The sequence below is a fragment of the Thalia democratica genome, unplaced genomic scaffold (genome assembly GCF_965202585.1).
Source record: "Thalia democratica unplaced genomic scaffold, ktThaDemo2.hap1.1 HAP1_SCAFFOLD_339, whole genome shotgun sequence".
NCBI lineage: Eukaryota > Metazoa > Chordata > Thaliacea > Salpida > Salpidae > Thalia > Thalia democratica.
This window is the reverse complement of record NW_028139422.1, coordinates 42,686-59,871: the sequence shown is the minus strand read 5'-3', so window position 1 is coordinate 59,871 and position 17,186 is coordinate 42,686. Positions and strand designations below refer to the sequence as shown.

The 17,186-nt window shown below is 22.4% G+C and overlaps 1 protein-coding gene across 1 annotated transcript in view; it reads right to left on the bottom strand.

Moving 5' to 3' along the window:
- Positions 1 to 8,540: 8,540 nt before the first annotated feature.
- The window catches only part of LOC145846200 (uncharacterized), a 45,462-nt gene continuing 36,816 nt past the window's right edge, over positions 8,541 to 17,186 (bottom strand). The window contains exons 6-7 of the mRNA XM_082953113.1: positions 9,445 to 9,576; positions 8,541 to 8,577 (exon numbers count right to left, since the gene is read on the bottom strand). Coding sequence (XP_082809239.1) covers positions 8,541 to 8,577; positions 9,445 to 9,576 — 169 coding nt within the window. The remainder of the gene's footprint in view (positions 8,578 to 9,444; positions 9,577 to 17,186) is intronic.

Genomic DNA, 17,186 nt, shown 5'->3' with positions numbered 1-17,186 from the left:
TTTCCTTATAATAAACTAAACCCACCTATTAGATATTTATATTTAAAATTAATGCAATTTTAACTACTGTTAGATACAACTTTAAAGATTTGAATAGTCCACATGATTATTTGCAAATTACTAAGCATCAATTAAAAAGGTTTCTAAGTGACAAGTTTTAGGAAAAACAAGTTTTTTTTTTTTGTATAAACAAAAAAAAAGACTTAATTTTATTTCAAGTTAAACTAACTTGTATTTAAAATCTTAGATATTACGTAAAGTTGAAGTATAATTAGTAATTTTTTAGTTAAACAGTATAAAACATTAAAATACGTTAAGTAAGTTTTTAGAACAACATTGTTTAAACTAATGAAAAAAAGAAGTAACAAAATGTACAATTACCTAAGTATACATGCAAAACTCGTGAACACTTTAAATTAAACTTAATAACTTTTTATATAATTTATTTATAACATAAATATTTTTCAATTATCTAACAGACTGATACAAATTAAAAGTGACTAATAAATTTAAAATTATGAAAAAATATTTGAACTATAAAAAAAAGCATTTTAAAAGCAGGACATTAGGTGTGGTAGCAATTTATTAAATTGAAATCACATTTAATATGTTTTCTTTGAAATTATAACGATACAACAATAACTTTAATTTAAATTATCAAAAATCCAGGTGGTATTAAATTATATTTTAATGAAAAGTTGAAGTTTAATATGAAAAAATAAATCAGTTCAGTTAAGCCTGCCATAATTTAAAATTTTTTTTTTTTTTTGGTTCGGATTTTATATTTTTATTTAATACATAAAATCCTAATATCGAATTGTTGTTGATTTTAAAAGCAAAAAATAAATTAGCTATGACAAAAAACGTCATTGTTTTTAGAAGTTACATATTTATTTTTGTATAAATGTTAATCGTTTTATTATGACGTCATAAAACTTACATAGTGTTAGCATCAGCGCAAAGAACTTTTTTCTTCTGAAATCAGGTAGCAACTTAAACCATCAGGAGTTTTTTGGTATCCTTCAGGACATTTGCAATCAGATTGTTTTGTACAGTCTGTTAAAATTAGTTTCATTAAATTATATGTAAGTAAGTTAAAACTGTTTCTCAAGTTGTTATTTATATAATCAATCACTTTTATTTGTACGTTTTGTCAAAATGTTATAACTTTTGATGGACTTAACCGACTTTTTAATAACTGAAAATTAAGAAAAAAACATTTTGACAGTGAAAAAAGAATTTATATTCAGATTATTGCATGTAATATGTACAACTATTTAGTTATTCGATATCATTTAATCAATTGATTAATTTATTTTTATTAAAACTATTTCAAATCTGTATAAAATATTAACGGTATACTAATATTATCAAGAACAGCGATTTAATTTTGTAACATTTTAAATTATTTAAAACTTGTAGAAAAAAAAGTTTTTATTAGACAATCTAAATATTAATGTCAAGTTTTCAGACAATTGTGCTATTTTTTCATATGAAGCCCTTTTAAATGTATATCATGGTTAATAAAGGTATTTCAACGTCGAAATTAATCTGAATTTCATGACAATGCGTATTTCAACCGTAGATAAAAGTCACGAAACTAATGAAAACCTACTAAAAGTAAAAAAGTTTTAAAATCCCGAATAAAGGTGCGATTGTAATATATACTGTGTTTAAACCACGAAGATAAATGAAAATATGCTTTTTTGCATAAAGGTTTCTTAGTTTACATTTTTAGTTTATTTTATCAAGTACAAAACACATTAAATTTTTCTTAACATTTTTAAATAAAGTTCAAGTTTACAGTTTCCAAATAAACCATGTTAAAGTTAATTAAAAAAATTAACTATAAACTTCACCTAAGGCAGATTAGTTAATAAAATATGATTTCGTTAAAATTCTTGTAATGAAAGTTTTTACAATATATAAGCTACTACAGAAGTGTTTAATAAGCTACAAAGTTTTCAGAAAATATATTTTATGTTTGAAACTTTCCCTTAAAAACTAAATACCTGTTGACACCTGATTGAATGTATCATAACCTTTATTAAATTAAAGTTGAGTAAGCTGAAAATGACTTACTAGTTTTAAAATCAATTAAAAACTACACAACATATGTTATAACATAGGTCATTGTATATGAGTTTTTTCACATTAAAAATCATAAAGTTTTTTAACTTTTTTATTGTTATTAATATGTAAATTACAATTGTTTTGGTTTATTGTTAATATTTTTAGTAAATCAGCTGTCATAAAGTTTTTAAAACACAAAATTAGTTTAGATGCGTATAGGTTTGTATAAGAAAACTTATTTTAGCTTAACGTAGTGCTTTGTACAATAAAATAAAAGATAAGTAGGTTTTAATCTCTATATGTATAGTTTTACAAAAAGTTTTCAAAATCAACACTAAAAAAATAGAAAAACTAATTATAACATTTTAACTTGCACTATTTAACATGATTTAAATTTTAAGAAATGGTAAGGTATATAATATTAATTTTTCTGAAATCTGAATATTACTTTTCCAGAAAGTTTACATTTAATTTACATTTATAAAAAAAAGATTTTAATTTTATACAATGTTGAATCTTGGTATACCTCTGTCAAATATTTTTTGAATTTTCGAACTAAACTATACAAGTTTTAATTAAAAGACACAAATATGATGTATTCTTACTGAAAACTAAAATTAATTAAAACATGATTAAAAATGCAAATGTAGTATTTACAAACGTTTGAACTACAAATAAATATTTTAAAATGTTTTTAGCTAAAAGTGTTTCTCGGTTTGCTTTTTTGAACTTCAATTTCTTAAAATTAAATTTTCTGAATCAAATTAAAAGTTTGCAACAGTCAAAAGTTAAATTAGAATATTCATCAGAACAAAACAAAACTAAGAAAATTAAGAGCCAAATCTTTACCCATGGTATAATAGTTAATAAAAAATGTTTTTGATTTAGTCGTTATATTATAAATGATGCTATAGTGTTGTATCAAAAAGATATGAAGTAGTTATTTTTGTTATAGATTTATTTATTACATGAATTCTATCATTTAAAAAGTTAGAACTTTATATTTTAATTTTTTAAATAAATACCAAGTCTTTTTAAAAGTTATTTAAATTTTTACCTAACCACAAAGCTTGTAACTTATTTTGCGGTTAAAACAATCCATTATGCAAAATTCCATTAATTCTGATGGTAATGTTCTCAAAAACTTACTTTATATATTTAATAAATTTAAGTGCAGAAATGCATAAAAATTCATTTCAAATAACCTTAAACTAAAAGCAGAATATACTTATGAGTAGTTTATTTTATACTATTTAATTTGAAATGTATGATCAGACTAATTTACTAAAAATATTTTCAAGTTTTTTTTTTCGAATATTTTGTAAACTTTGTTATTGTATCAACCTTATGTAAACAACTCTATCTATTTAAAGTTCAAAAAATTATTTATAGAACTCTAAAAAATAAACAAAATTTGCACAAACTGTTTTCTTACTCCTTTGAAAGCTATACAAAACTCATATTTATCGTTGAAAAATATCGATTTTAATTACTCAAAAAAAAAAAAAACTCATAGCTGTAAAGATGTACATACTAATTTATTTATCTTATTGGTCATTTTACGTAGGTATTAAAACAATTTAAAATACTTTTTTTCGCTAGATAATACAAATTTGTACATCAATCTAGCTTTTAAATATCAAGCGGTCAAGCTGATTTATTTATTTAATCTTTAAAAAACAAAGTGGAACAGTTATTAATTTTTGCAGTGTTTAGTGTACATCGAGATTGGAATAGATTAAAGAATAAAGCTTAAAGTTATATAATTTATTTTAAATAAATTATTAAATTTGAGTAACGTTTTTGTAAAGTAATCTAAAGTTTTTCTACTAATTTTATTAGCAACAAGCAGTATTTTATTAAAATATATAAATAGCTTTCTACGAACTTTTAAAATGTCTTGCGTACATAGTTATAAAATTAAAATTGAACATTATATAAAATCAACGTCAATTCTTTAGAAAAATAAAGTAAGTTTTACAAAAAAAAAAAAAACAAATCATACTTGGTAAATAATTTTCTGTTTCCGTCTCAATTATTTTAAACTTGATAATTGTAGCTAAAAAAGATAAAAGTCACGGATAAAACTAACTTATAACATGTAAGATTCAATAAAACATAAATAAAGTAACTAATTTTCTAAAGGCGTGTGTTTATATTGAAAAAATAAAATAAAATAAAATGTTTTTTAGTTTAGTCTTGAAATTTCGTTCAGTACAAGACAAAATATATTACAGACTGCACAAATTAAAAAAAAAACGTTTAGTTTTTTTTATAGAGTCTGTTAGATTATTTACAATAACTTTTATTACTTCTAGTAAGTATGTATTTATAAACATTTGTTTGTAAACTTGAACACGCTTTTCACAAATTTTAAATATTCAATAAAACTATTTTCTTTAGTAAACCTATTAACATTTTAAATGTTTCTGTAAATCTTTTTAAAATGTTCGATTTGAACTACTGATAAAGCTTTACATAATTTTTTTTTGCCCGTTATTTTTCCACTTGAAAAACCTATCATAACCTACTCTGTCAGATCTTTGTCAATTTTGAGTTTATTAACTAACCAATAAACCGTAATCCAATTTTGCACCAATGCCAAATCTTAAACTTAAATATATGTTTATTATTTAATAAATGGACTTATATATGTATAATACTATTGTTGCTTGGTTTTATCAGTTGGTAATTTATGTTTGTTGTTTTTGATCAATATTTATTTAATAACTTCTTACTTGAAAATGATAACAAACTTTATGAAACAAACTACTTTAGAAATTATTAAAAATTAAAAAAGTCAATGTTTTATGATACTTAATAGCAGTCAACAGTTCAATCAGAACACATATTGATGAACTAATTGTGCTAAAGTTTAATTAAATGGTGCAATTGCAATATAAAAATCATATTAATAGTACTTTTTTTTTAAATACTTTGCAAAAAGGTTAAAATATTTTAACAATGTTTTTTTATTAAACAAAAAAAATTAAAACTAATTTATTAAACATACAGCATTATAATGTTTTAGACCAAATTTTAAAAGAAGCATTGTTTATTGTTATATTTAAAGATTTGGCATGCAATAAAACAAAACTTTGTAAATAATTTAGTTTTTCTTTAATTCTAATGTTGTATCAACACTAAATATGTACAACCCTATAGTACTTGTCAGATGTTAAACAGAAACTGAACGTAATTGTTGCTGTTATAAAGTTCAGTTTCAGTTTAACATATGTATACTTATGTTACTGCAAATAAAACATGCGTTCAACATTATGCACTTAGGTACGATTTACTTGTGTTTTCTAACAGTGTATACAGCTATTTCGTCTAGCCTTTATGTATGTAGCGTAAGTTTATGAAACACTAGGTTTTATATCGTTTTTATAAACAACTATCTTGTGTTCTTCTGTAGTGCAGACATAATACAATACACAAGAGCTATATTCCGATAAACTCTAATAACTGAAATATTGTTTTAAATTAAAGCTGAACAAAATGTTATATTGATAAGTGGTTTACGTTTACGTCAGAATTTGTCAAGTTTGATATTTTTAATATAAATATTTATAACATTTAGAACGTTTTATTGTTTGGTTTTAATATACTTAGTTTTTGTAATTTACCGAATTAAAATCGGTGGAAAACAGACTTATAACTCTTTTAAGAATGTTGTATATAAACAAATAAAATATAAGGTTATTATTAAAACTTTAACAAATTAAAATATTATAACAATGTTTAAGTAAAAACTTAATTGTACCTATGATAATAAAAATAAATTAAAAAAACAGAAAAGTCTGTTAAAAGTTAAGATATATTGTATTAGAAAAACTTGAACTTTTAATTCAAATTACTAACTTTGAGTTTACAGCGTCTTATTTTCTAGAAAGGATACTTTAATGAGTGAAAACATGTTATTTTTTCATAATTGTTTTGACCTTAGTTCTTTTATACGTGGACATTTTTTAGAAACATCTTTGGTACAAGGTTAATTTCAGTATGTTAAATCAATAGATTTCTTAAAAATTTAATTAAATTAGCGGAAACGTTACCTAACTTTATTTTTATAGAAATCATAAAATATATTATTTGGAATTAGCATTAAAAAAGCACAATATTTTGTATATCATCTTTTGTATATATTTCATAAACCACTAAAAGCTTAAAGGGGGAAAATTACATTTACTTTTGTTAGCTGTTTTTAATGTTCAAGGATAAATAAAATTGTAAACAACTTTAATTTTATATTATTGATCTTCTAAAAACAATTCTTAAAGCTTTAAACGTTCATGATAAAAGATTGCTAAAAAATTATTAACATACTTGTATTATGTATGTATTAGAAAATTAGACAAAAATTGCTAAAGTTGTAAAAATATTTATCTACAGTAACAAAAACATCCCTTTTAGAAGTTAATAGTTTTTAAAATAAATTTACTTAAAATTAGTTTGTTTATAAAAAAAAAAATTAAGTTATTTTTAACTCTTTTCAGTTAAGAATCATCTATAGTAAATGTAAAAATACAATTTTTTAAATTTAAAATTAAATATCACAAAGTTTAGACTTAAAAGAAACAGAAAAAAAAACACGGAAAGTGTTAAATATTTCATGGACCTTTATATCTGGTTAATACATCTAAAAAGTTTACAATAATTTATTGTTAAAACTGTAAGAAATTCTACAATTAAAAACTAATGCAACTTCATAGCTTTTTTATTAAGTTAAATATACAAAGTTTAAATAACTAGTTTATTATATGAGCACTAAAATTTATAGCGCAAAATTTTGATAGTTTATTTATTTAACGAACAAAAGTTATACTTTTTTCCACATATAAGATATTTTTTATTTTGTCTTAATAAAAAAATTTTAGTGTTGGTAATTTTTAAAACAATTGCAACTAAATCTTTGATTAACAACCTTTAATATGTTTTTGACAGTAAGAAAAAATGGAAATTTCGTAAAAATTTCTTTATTGATAGTCTTCGAGTAATTGATTAAATTAAGCGCTTTATTTGGATGTAACACGTTTATTTATTTTGATACGAAAAATGTTGAAAATCACATCACGTCTGAGTGGTCTGATACTTGTTTTATTAGGCTCAAAGTGTTAAAGGTTTCAAAGGTTTATATGTGATTTTTATAGAAAATTTATTAAAATGGATATACTTGAAAATGTTTTGTAATAAAAAAAATGTTTTTATAATTATTTAATGATTGTTTGAGTTTCACCGTGTGACTTTATATAATTACTTATCAACATATTTTTTATACATTTTAAGAACTTTTTTTATTTTTTTTTGTTAGTTTGATTAATAGAAAATGGTTCAATAGTTTAAAAATAGAAAAATATTATAGCAACAAAATTCTAATTCTGTACAAATTTATAAAAAGTTTATTTTTTTTAGAATTGAAAATTGTTATTTTATTTTTAAAGTTGTATTTAGTTTTCTAAGCAACTAGTTTGCAAATACTTTGAAAAAATTATAATTCATATTTATTTAGAAATTTTCATATTGAAATAAAATAAGAAATGGTCAATTATATTTAGAAAAAAAAACTTATAAACAAAGTATGTTTGTTTATTTGTAACGTTTACCTACAAATCCCATCTTATTCAATTCTTTTTAAAGTAAAATATAACTTAATTTAAGCTATATATAACTACTTTAAAACAAAATATTTACTTTAGATATTAGTTACATTTAAGCTACTTACACATGAATAAAAATTTTTTTATTGATTAAGTTCTCTTACGTATAAAAAAACTAGAAAAAAATCAAAAGATAACAACTTAACCTACATAAAAAAAACCTTTAATAAAGTGTTATTTTCATACATAAGCTACTTTATAAGGTTTACGAAAAGTTGTTAACAAGACAGTTTGATAATTAAAATACACGTGAAGCTAATAAAATAAGAATTTTTTTTATCAATTATTTATTTTCTAGCAAGCAATAACTTATTTACAGCACAATAAACAAAATAATCGTACGAAATTTATAAAGTTATGAAAGTATCGTTGTACGATGAGTATCGTATCAAAACGGTTTGGCAATTTTAAAAAGTAACCCCAAAAATAAATAAAAAACATAGTACAAACTGAAAGTAATTTTTTTCTTGATTAATACATTTTTATGCTTAAACAAAATAGATTCGAAAAAGTTTATTTTTAAATTGAGATTTCAAGGTTTAAAATAGATTTATTTACGAAAAGCTTTAGAAAAAAAAACTAAACTAATAAAAGCACACAAAGCCATAAACATATAAAATAGTATAAAATACGGTTTTTATGACAAAGTAACTGCATAACGACATTTTATTTGTCGATGAGTATTTAAAAAAGCAAGTTTACTAAAAACTTTAAAGTTTAAACGTCTAAATAAAACTGGAACCAACAAAAAAATAAACTTTGTAGATCATTTTGTAGATCATTTTGTAGATTTTCATTCTGGCATCATCATTCCTCGCTCAAAATTTCAACTTTGAACATAGTGCTGTGTTAAAATAAATTTAATTTCAATACTTAAGTAGTTAACTTATTTATGAGGTAATATTTATTAATAATTTTTTTAGTCTCTTATATTAAAATTATAAATATTATTTTAACTTAGCTACAACTGAGTTACTGAGTATCCGCTTTAGAGGTGTTTTATGAATTACTAATTGAAAAAAAATACAAATAATATTTAAAGACACGTTTCATATGTTCCAACAGTAATAATTAATGCTAGTAAAAATAAATTAAAAAAAAACTTTTAAAATCATATATGTCTTTATAATCACTTGATTTATACATATTTGTAAGTATTGGTAACTGGTGTTTACAACTTTGTATTCATTGACCTAATTCGGTGATTGATTAAGATGTTTTTATCAAACATTTATTGAGCAATAATTAATTCAATGGCTTACAAAGTGTAAATTTTAAGGTATATTAGTGTGTATGTTTGAATAGTTTTATAGTTTTTAGCATTCTATTTGTTTTATAAATCTGTTACGTCCTAATAACAATTTTAATTTCAACTACATTAGTTCTCTATTTGATAGCATACAAAGTATAAATAACAATCAGTATTAAAAATACTGCTGTTTTATATAAAATTATTACAAGAACACATTGTACAATAACTATACAAAAATTCATCACAAATAAATGTATCAAACAAACAGTCTGTCCATTTCATATATTACATTTAAATCATCTTTTACTTTTATAACAACTAACAAAAAAACAAAGTAGCTACAATAGAAATTATAAGTAATATACTCATAATCCAAAAACGCGATGCATAGTTTTTTCACTACTACTCTAAACTCTACAATAATTAATCTATATATATACACAGTGCTTTTGTACTCACTATTCACAAACGTAGTGGTGCATAGATACTTCACCTCCCCTCTTAACTCCGCACTCCTCTTGTTTCCATCTCGCTCCCTCCATGTCTTTGCTGATCGCAACTCTCTCAATCGGGACGTCCCCTCCAACAAAACTGTAAAATTTTCATTTTAGTTATTGTACTTTATTCAATACTTTATTAAAGATTATTTTTAATTGATTTTAAATCTCAATTTAATAATTTTTTATTAAAATGTAATTAGTGCAATAAAACTGTGAAATGGGGTTTGGTATAGCATTTGTAAAAATATTAAAATAATGTTTGTAAATAAAATATTTTTAAATCTGCTTGTTAATGAACCTTTTCCTAAAACTAAATATTAAGAAGTTCAAATTAAAAAACCCAAACTGTGAAACAAGATCAAGCAAGTTTAATTTTTAATAGTTTAAATCAAAACATGACATATAATTTTTTCCGAACGTTTTCTAAGAGCTCGTCTAACTACAGTACAAATTAATAAGTCACACATAAATTTCCAACATAAAACTAAAAATATTTTTTAATTAATCTTAACAACCTAAATACGTAGTTTGTTTAATTTTTTACATCGATGAATACATCAAACGTAAAAAAAACATACTTTTTGAACTTGTTGGTATTTTGTTAGGAACAATTTAATGACCTTTTTAATGTGACACTGCGGTATATACAAGCATGTTATGTTGAGTTTTTGAGTTTCAAAACGACTTTATTACGAAAATAAATTTTTTAGCGTAACTAGTTGATGTATTAAATCGTGTAAATTAAGTTTATTTATTTTCTTCTAAGTTTGTTTGAAATCTACAGCAAAAAGGAAATATAAACTCTCTAAAATCCTGGTAACTTTTGTTATTTAAAAAAGCTCAAAATATTTAGACTAAATCTTGTGTTTTTTTTCAATTGTTACTTTTATCAAACTACTGTTACTAAAAAAAACTAAATTATATCTTAAGATCACATACAAAAACATTATTTTTAGGAATAAAAAGATTTATTAGTGTTAAGAAAGACAAGCACTTTTTAGCTCTAAAAAGAAATTACTTAAATATTTAAGCTGATAAGGTGAGCCTTTGTTCTATTAGTTGTTCCACGTTTAGTTATTTTGTAAACTAATTGTTTTGTTAGTATAGCACGTTTAGTGAGTTTTTAATTATTATCTACAGTGTTTCATAACTACTTCATAACTTCTAAAAGGTTTAATTTTTAACATTATTATCCTTAAAAGTATTTATAAATAATGACATTTAAAATATAAAAAAAAACACAATTTCAAATCTTCAATGGTAAAATTAAACTTTGTAGACAATAACTTAATAAACCTTTTAGTTAATTATTACTCTAATTTCTGATAATGTTTATTAAATTGCAATTAATTTTAGTAGGTTTAAAACTATTAGTAGCAGTTACAATTCTAAAGACAACAGAAATAAGTTCATTTAATGTTTTATAAAAACGAGTAAACAAGACAAAAACATTTATAATTAGCCATTAAATTGCAAAATTGTCTTGAAACTAACTTGTGTTATCCACAAAAAATAATCAGATATAAAAATAAAAGAAATACAACTATATGTAACTTGATACTTTTACGTATAATTTACGACATAATTGTAATGTTCGAAGTGTCATGTTACTTATAATTCAATGACCTTGTAATTTTGTTACTGCGAGTGAAAAACGTACTGTTTAAACGAAACAACAATTTTTGGCACGTAAAAAAGTTTTAAAAATGTAAGTTTCAGCTTTAGATATGAAAATAATTGAAGTATGTTTGGTAAGGATTTTGAAGCACAAAATCGGTAAAAAATAAAGACGGATTTAAAAACTGTCTGTATAGCTAAAGTTGTAGCTATCTTAATTGAATTGTTTAATTAAAAAAACAATTAACTTAAAAAATTATTATCTTTAACATAAAACTAAAAAGTAGTTAAGTATATGATCGTTTTTATATAATCTATTTAAGTACTTTAGTACTTGCTACAAAAACTTAGAAATAAAAAAAAATCAAAAGTAAAAGCAACTTTAATGAACTTAATAGACTAGTTTCTGGTATAAAGAATGAAAACCAATGCTGCCTTCAGAATACTGTTCTTAATAGTATATTAAATGCGCAGCGTTAGCTAGAACAACAAAACATATAAAACAACAATACGTACTTCAATAAGCTCTTCTTAACACTTGCAGGTTTACTGTCTAGTTCTTTGGTTACTTCATATTTAGCTTTACTACCGTCAGACCATTTCCAAACTGGTGAATTACCAATAGTTGTGTTGTAAGAAAGACCTGTTTATTTTACAAAATTTTATTAAAGTCATATTATTTTTACTTGTGTCAAAGGAATAAACATGAAAAACTTGAATAGCTGTTAAAAAGGTAGTATAGGCGAGATACAAACTTTGATTTTTTTAAATAAACCTACATAACATTTAATTTTAAAATCAGAGTATAATTAAGTAATTTTACAGATTCTATAGCTTTTATTGTTGTTTAGAAATGTAAAATTAAGCTAATATGTTTTAATAATTTATTTGACCTATTTCGTAAACCCATTATTTTCAGATTTATAAAACCATAATTTTTGCTGAAGTAGTCTGAAATTTCAATTTAAAAAGCTCAAAATTTTTCAGATATTTAATAAAGGTACTTTCAGTTTTAAAAAAATACCAAGTCTAAGAATTTTATGTACACTTTAACTTATTATTTCTTATTTCGTTATTACGAATTTTGTAAAAACTATGAGTAAATACAAGATAAAGTTCTAAATTATGTGCCATAAGGATTTAAAGGATTTACTTTGAAGTTAAAAAAAAAACTCGAATTGTTTTTATTGAGTTCATAATAAAACTAAAACTTTAATACTATATTTTAGTAAATTAATATGTATTGTAAAATATACTAATAAAATAAGTAAAAAGGTAATTGTTTAAAAAAAGTTTTTATTTTTGAGAAATTTATAAAATAAGTAAATTAAAAGAATCTATAGTTTTTATTGTTGTATAGAAATGAAATATTAAGCGAGTATGTTTTAAAAAAAGTTGTTCTATTTCTTAACTGGATCATTATCAGATTTACAAAACCATAATCTTTGCTTAAGTAGTCTAAAAAGGTCATTTATACTTTTATAAAAAAATGAAAACTATTCAAAATTTTAACAAAGGTACATTTTGTTTTAAATAACTATTAAGTCTAAAGAACTTAATTTAAACTTTAATTCATTATATATTTTGTCATCGCGTTACTTGAAAAGTAACGAGTAAAGTTAAGGTAAAGTTATAAGTAAAAGTTTTTCTAAATGTGATTTAATGTTTTCCGTATTTTACTTCGTTTTTGAATTATAATATAAAAAGTAAAGTTTTATTATATTAGTTCTGTATAAATTGTAAACAAAACAGTCTTGAAAACAAAAAACAATAACAAAACTATTCTTTGTTTTTCATTGTAAAAGGATGTTTATTTACAAACTAAAGCTTATTCCCAGGAATAATTATTTTTTATTTAGATGTAAATGTTTTCTTTTTAGATTATCTGTTAGACTTGTTCAACAGCTATCTTTACTAGAGTTGTAGGTATCGTAAGATAAATTTAAGTTTTTTAGAGAATAAAATTAATTTTTAAGTATCAAATGAAAATAAAACAATATATAATTTTCTAAATGGATATTATAAACATCTAACGACTAAAACAGTTAATTGCTTTTTCAAACTTTAAAAAAAACATATTAATTAAACTTAAAAGCATAGTATTAATGTAATTTAACACGAAAAGAATCATAAATATTTCAAACTTTGTTTTATTTATAAATACACAAAATTTTCTACACTAACCGATCCAGTAAAACTTTCCGTCATTTTTATCGTTATCACTAATAAATTGAGCCAAACTCATCAAAGCTTTTTCACTTTTTGCAACAGCTAATTGTCCCTCGAATTCCATTTGACAACTGTTTGTAGAATTTATATGTCATAACAGAAATTTTTTATACCTTGCCAATGAGTTTCTTTTTTATACTATAATTTTTGGTCTGTTTAACATATATTAAAAACTCGCATAAGTTTTACATAACAGCTAAAACAGCTTAAAGTAGATAATTTATTAACGTTATTAAGATATTCATTAATATTTTTTGATTAAAAATTTTTTTATTTGTGTAAAGCTAAGTGTAAAAAGATTTAAAAATTTTTTTACTTAAACTAAGCTCTTAAGTTTTTATTTATAAATCAATTATATACTTAACTTTTACGTCATTGTTCTTTATTAAACATTTGTTGTCAAATATGGCTGGTATATGAACTGAGTTAACCTATAATATTCTAAGCCTAGTCAATAGATTACGGCTTAAAGTGATTTTTCTAAGTAAAATCGCAAAAACCGTCCTAGAAGTCAACTATTTATTTTATATTAGCTTATTGTAACCTAACTAGTTTGAATAATTATGCTAACCAACTATGTGTGCTATGCGGTTAACAAAATGTTTCAATTTATCGCTTGTTTATCAAATTTTAACTGGTAGTATTTACGATTTAAACTAGAAGCGTGTAGCTTCTCTTGTGGTTGAAATAAATTAATATAGCGTATTTGTTAATCTATATAGCAAACTTTTTATAAAACGTTTTTCTTTACGCACTTAACAAGAGTTTTGAAATATTATTACTTGTTAATCATTTTCAACTTATACCATTTGTTATTCAAACTAAAAACGTGTACTTTGTACTGTTGTCGAAGCAAAATGATAATGCGTATTTCTAAATATATATGTATATACAGTTTCTTACTTTTAAACCTATATTGTTTATACATCAAAAAGTAAGTAAACGAGTAAAAGTATACTTTGATTTAAAAAATTAAGTTTTTAATTTTAAGTTTAATACCAGATTATACTTTTAAATTATTTTTTAATTTATACCAAATAGTTTTAAAACCATGACTTGTGTATTGTTAAGTTTTTTAAATAGGAATAGTTGTGTCCAAGTTGAAAAAAAAAACTTGTCTGACTTAAATTGTTTTTCACTTTTATTCATATTTCATCGTATTTAAAAAAAAAATAAATTGTTAAATTAGGAAAAATAGAAGTAACAAAACTTACAATTACCTAAGTATACATGCAAAATTTGTTTAATTTAAATTTAATAACTTTCTTTTTAATCTAATTATAATAAATGACTTTCAAATCATCTAACCAACCGATACAAATTTATAATGCCTAATAAATTTAAAATTATAAAAAAAAATTAAAGCATAAAAGCAGGACATTAGGTGTGGTGGCAATTTATTAAATTGAAAACACAAATTTTAAATATATTCTTAAAAATTAAAGTTACACCACATCTTTTTAGATTTCAAACAACATATTCAGGTGGTATCGAAAATGAATCGATGGATTGTTTCTTTTTAAATAAAAAACATATTAATAATATGTTCCAAGTCATTTAAGCTTGTCATGATTTTAAATTTTTATAAAGTTTTTTGATTTTATATTTTTACATGAAGAAGTTTTAAAATATTTCTACTAAATACATTGAACCCTAATGTTAGATTTTGGTTAACTTTTTTGGTAGAAAATAAACTAGTTATGATATGAAAGACGTTGTTTATATTTTTTATTAATGACTTAGAAAGTTTGATTCTTTTATCATGACGTCACAATAAACTTACACATTGTAAGATTTAGCAGGAAGAAAGTTTAAATAAAAATTAAACAAAAAAATTAAAGCTATGACGTCATAAAACTCACATGGTGTTACCATCAGCACAGGGGACTTTTCCTCTGAAATCAGGTAGCAACTGAAACCGTCAGAAGTCTTTTGGTATCTTTCAGGACATTTGCAATCAGACTGTTTTGTGCAATCTTTTAAAATATACTTTTTATATTTTAATGAATAAAATAATTAATTACTGGTCAAACACTATATATTTTATGTTTTGATATACTTCAGGACATTTGCAATCAGACTGTATTGAGCAATCTTTAAAAGTATATTTTTTTATACTTTAATAAATAAAATAATTAATTACTGGTCAAACATTATATATTTATGTTTTGATATATTTCAGGTCATTTGCAATCAGACTGTTTTGTGCAATCTTTAAAAATATACTTTTTTATACTTTAATGAATAAAATAATTAATTACTGGTCAAATATTATATTTTTTATGTTTTGATATCCTTCAGGACATTTGCAATCAGACTGTTTTGTGCAATTTGTAAAAAAAAAACATTGCTATATCTAATAAAATGAACAATTAAGGTTTAATAATTATCTATTTTATTATTTTTTGTGTACTTCGGGAAATTTACATTGTTTTGTGCAATCTGTAAAAACATTTTTTACTGCTATCATCAATAAAAATTAAATTTAAGTTTTTGAATAACTAATTTGTAATAAAAAATCTTTTGTTGAGTTCAATTTGTAAAGTATATCTAGTCGATAGACTAAAAAAAATTGTTAACAGCTCAAAATATTTTAAATATCTATGAAACTTGACTAGTTACTTATGTTTTATAATATTTTATATTATTAAAAAAGTAATAAGTATGTAAACACATATGAAATTGTTTGTTAGACAATATAAAATACTACTGTCAAACTTCTAGAAAATTATGTTAATTTTTCATATGAAGCCTTTTTAAATGTATTTTATGGTTGATTAAGGTATATCAACGTCATAATTAATCTAAATTTCATAACATTACGTTTATCAATCGTAGGTAAAGGTTTTGATTTATCATCTTTAGTTAAGTAAGTTTTATAAATAACTAACTTTTGCTAACTTGAATGTGCAGATTATAAACTAGAAGTATTATTTAACTAGCTTTTTGTTTAGCAGTAACATTTATAACATTTCTGAAGTGTTTGATTTCAGTTATCGATTGAAAATTGCAAAAAAAAATTGTATTATAAACTTTACTTGTAAAAGCTATCATAAACCAATATGACTGATGTTTGTCAAGTTTGAGTTTATTAAGCAACCCATAAGCCTTCATCCAATTTTGCAGTAATACCAAATCTTTGAACTTAAATATTTTATCATTATGTTAGTTGATTTTCATACTGTATAACAATCTTGCAATTTAATTTTAACAGTTGGTAAAGTATGTTTGTGGTTTTTGATCTTAGTTATTTAATAACTTCATACTTAAAATAATAATAAAGTTTTATGAAAAAAACTTTTATAAATCCGTAGTTTTTGATACCGTAATAAATTATAACAGTCAATATTTCATAATATTTCACAACAGTCAACAGTTAAATAAGAACATAAACTATTAAAATAGTTTTGCTTAAGTTTAATTGAATATCACGTTATCATAAATTATATTAGCAGTACTTTGTTTATAATAATAAACTAAAAGTATTAAGTTTTTCTTAGTTGTATAAAAAATTATAAAAAGTAATTTAGTCAACTTAAAATGTTATGGTGTCTTAAACCAACATTTTAAAAGTAGCACTGTTTATTGTTAGGAGTAAAAATTGATATAGAACTTTGTACAATCATATTATAACCTAGTTCTAATGTTTAATGTTTAATCAATACTAACTTTACGCATTTCGTCAGATGTTAAACAAAAACTGAACGTAAATGTTGCTATTATAAAGTTCAGTTTCAATTTAACATGTATACATTTATGTTACTGCAAATAAAACATGGTCAACATTATGCACTTATGTACAACGTAATTTACGTGTGTTTTCTAACAGTGTGTAGAGCTATTTCGTCTAGCCCA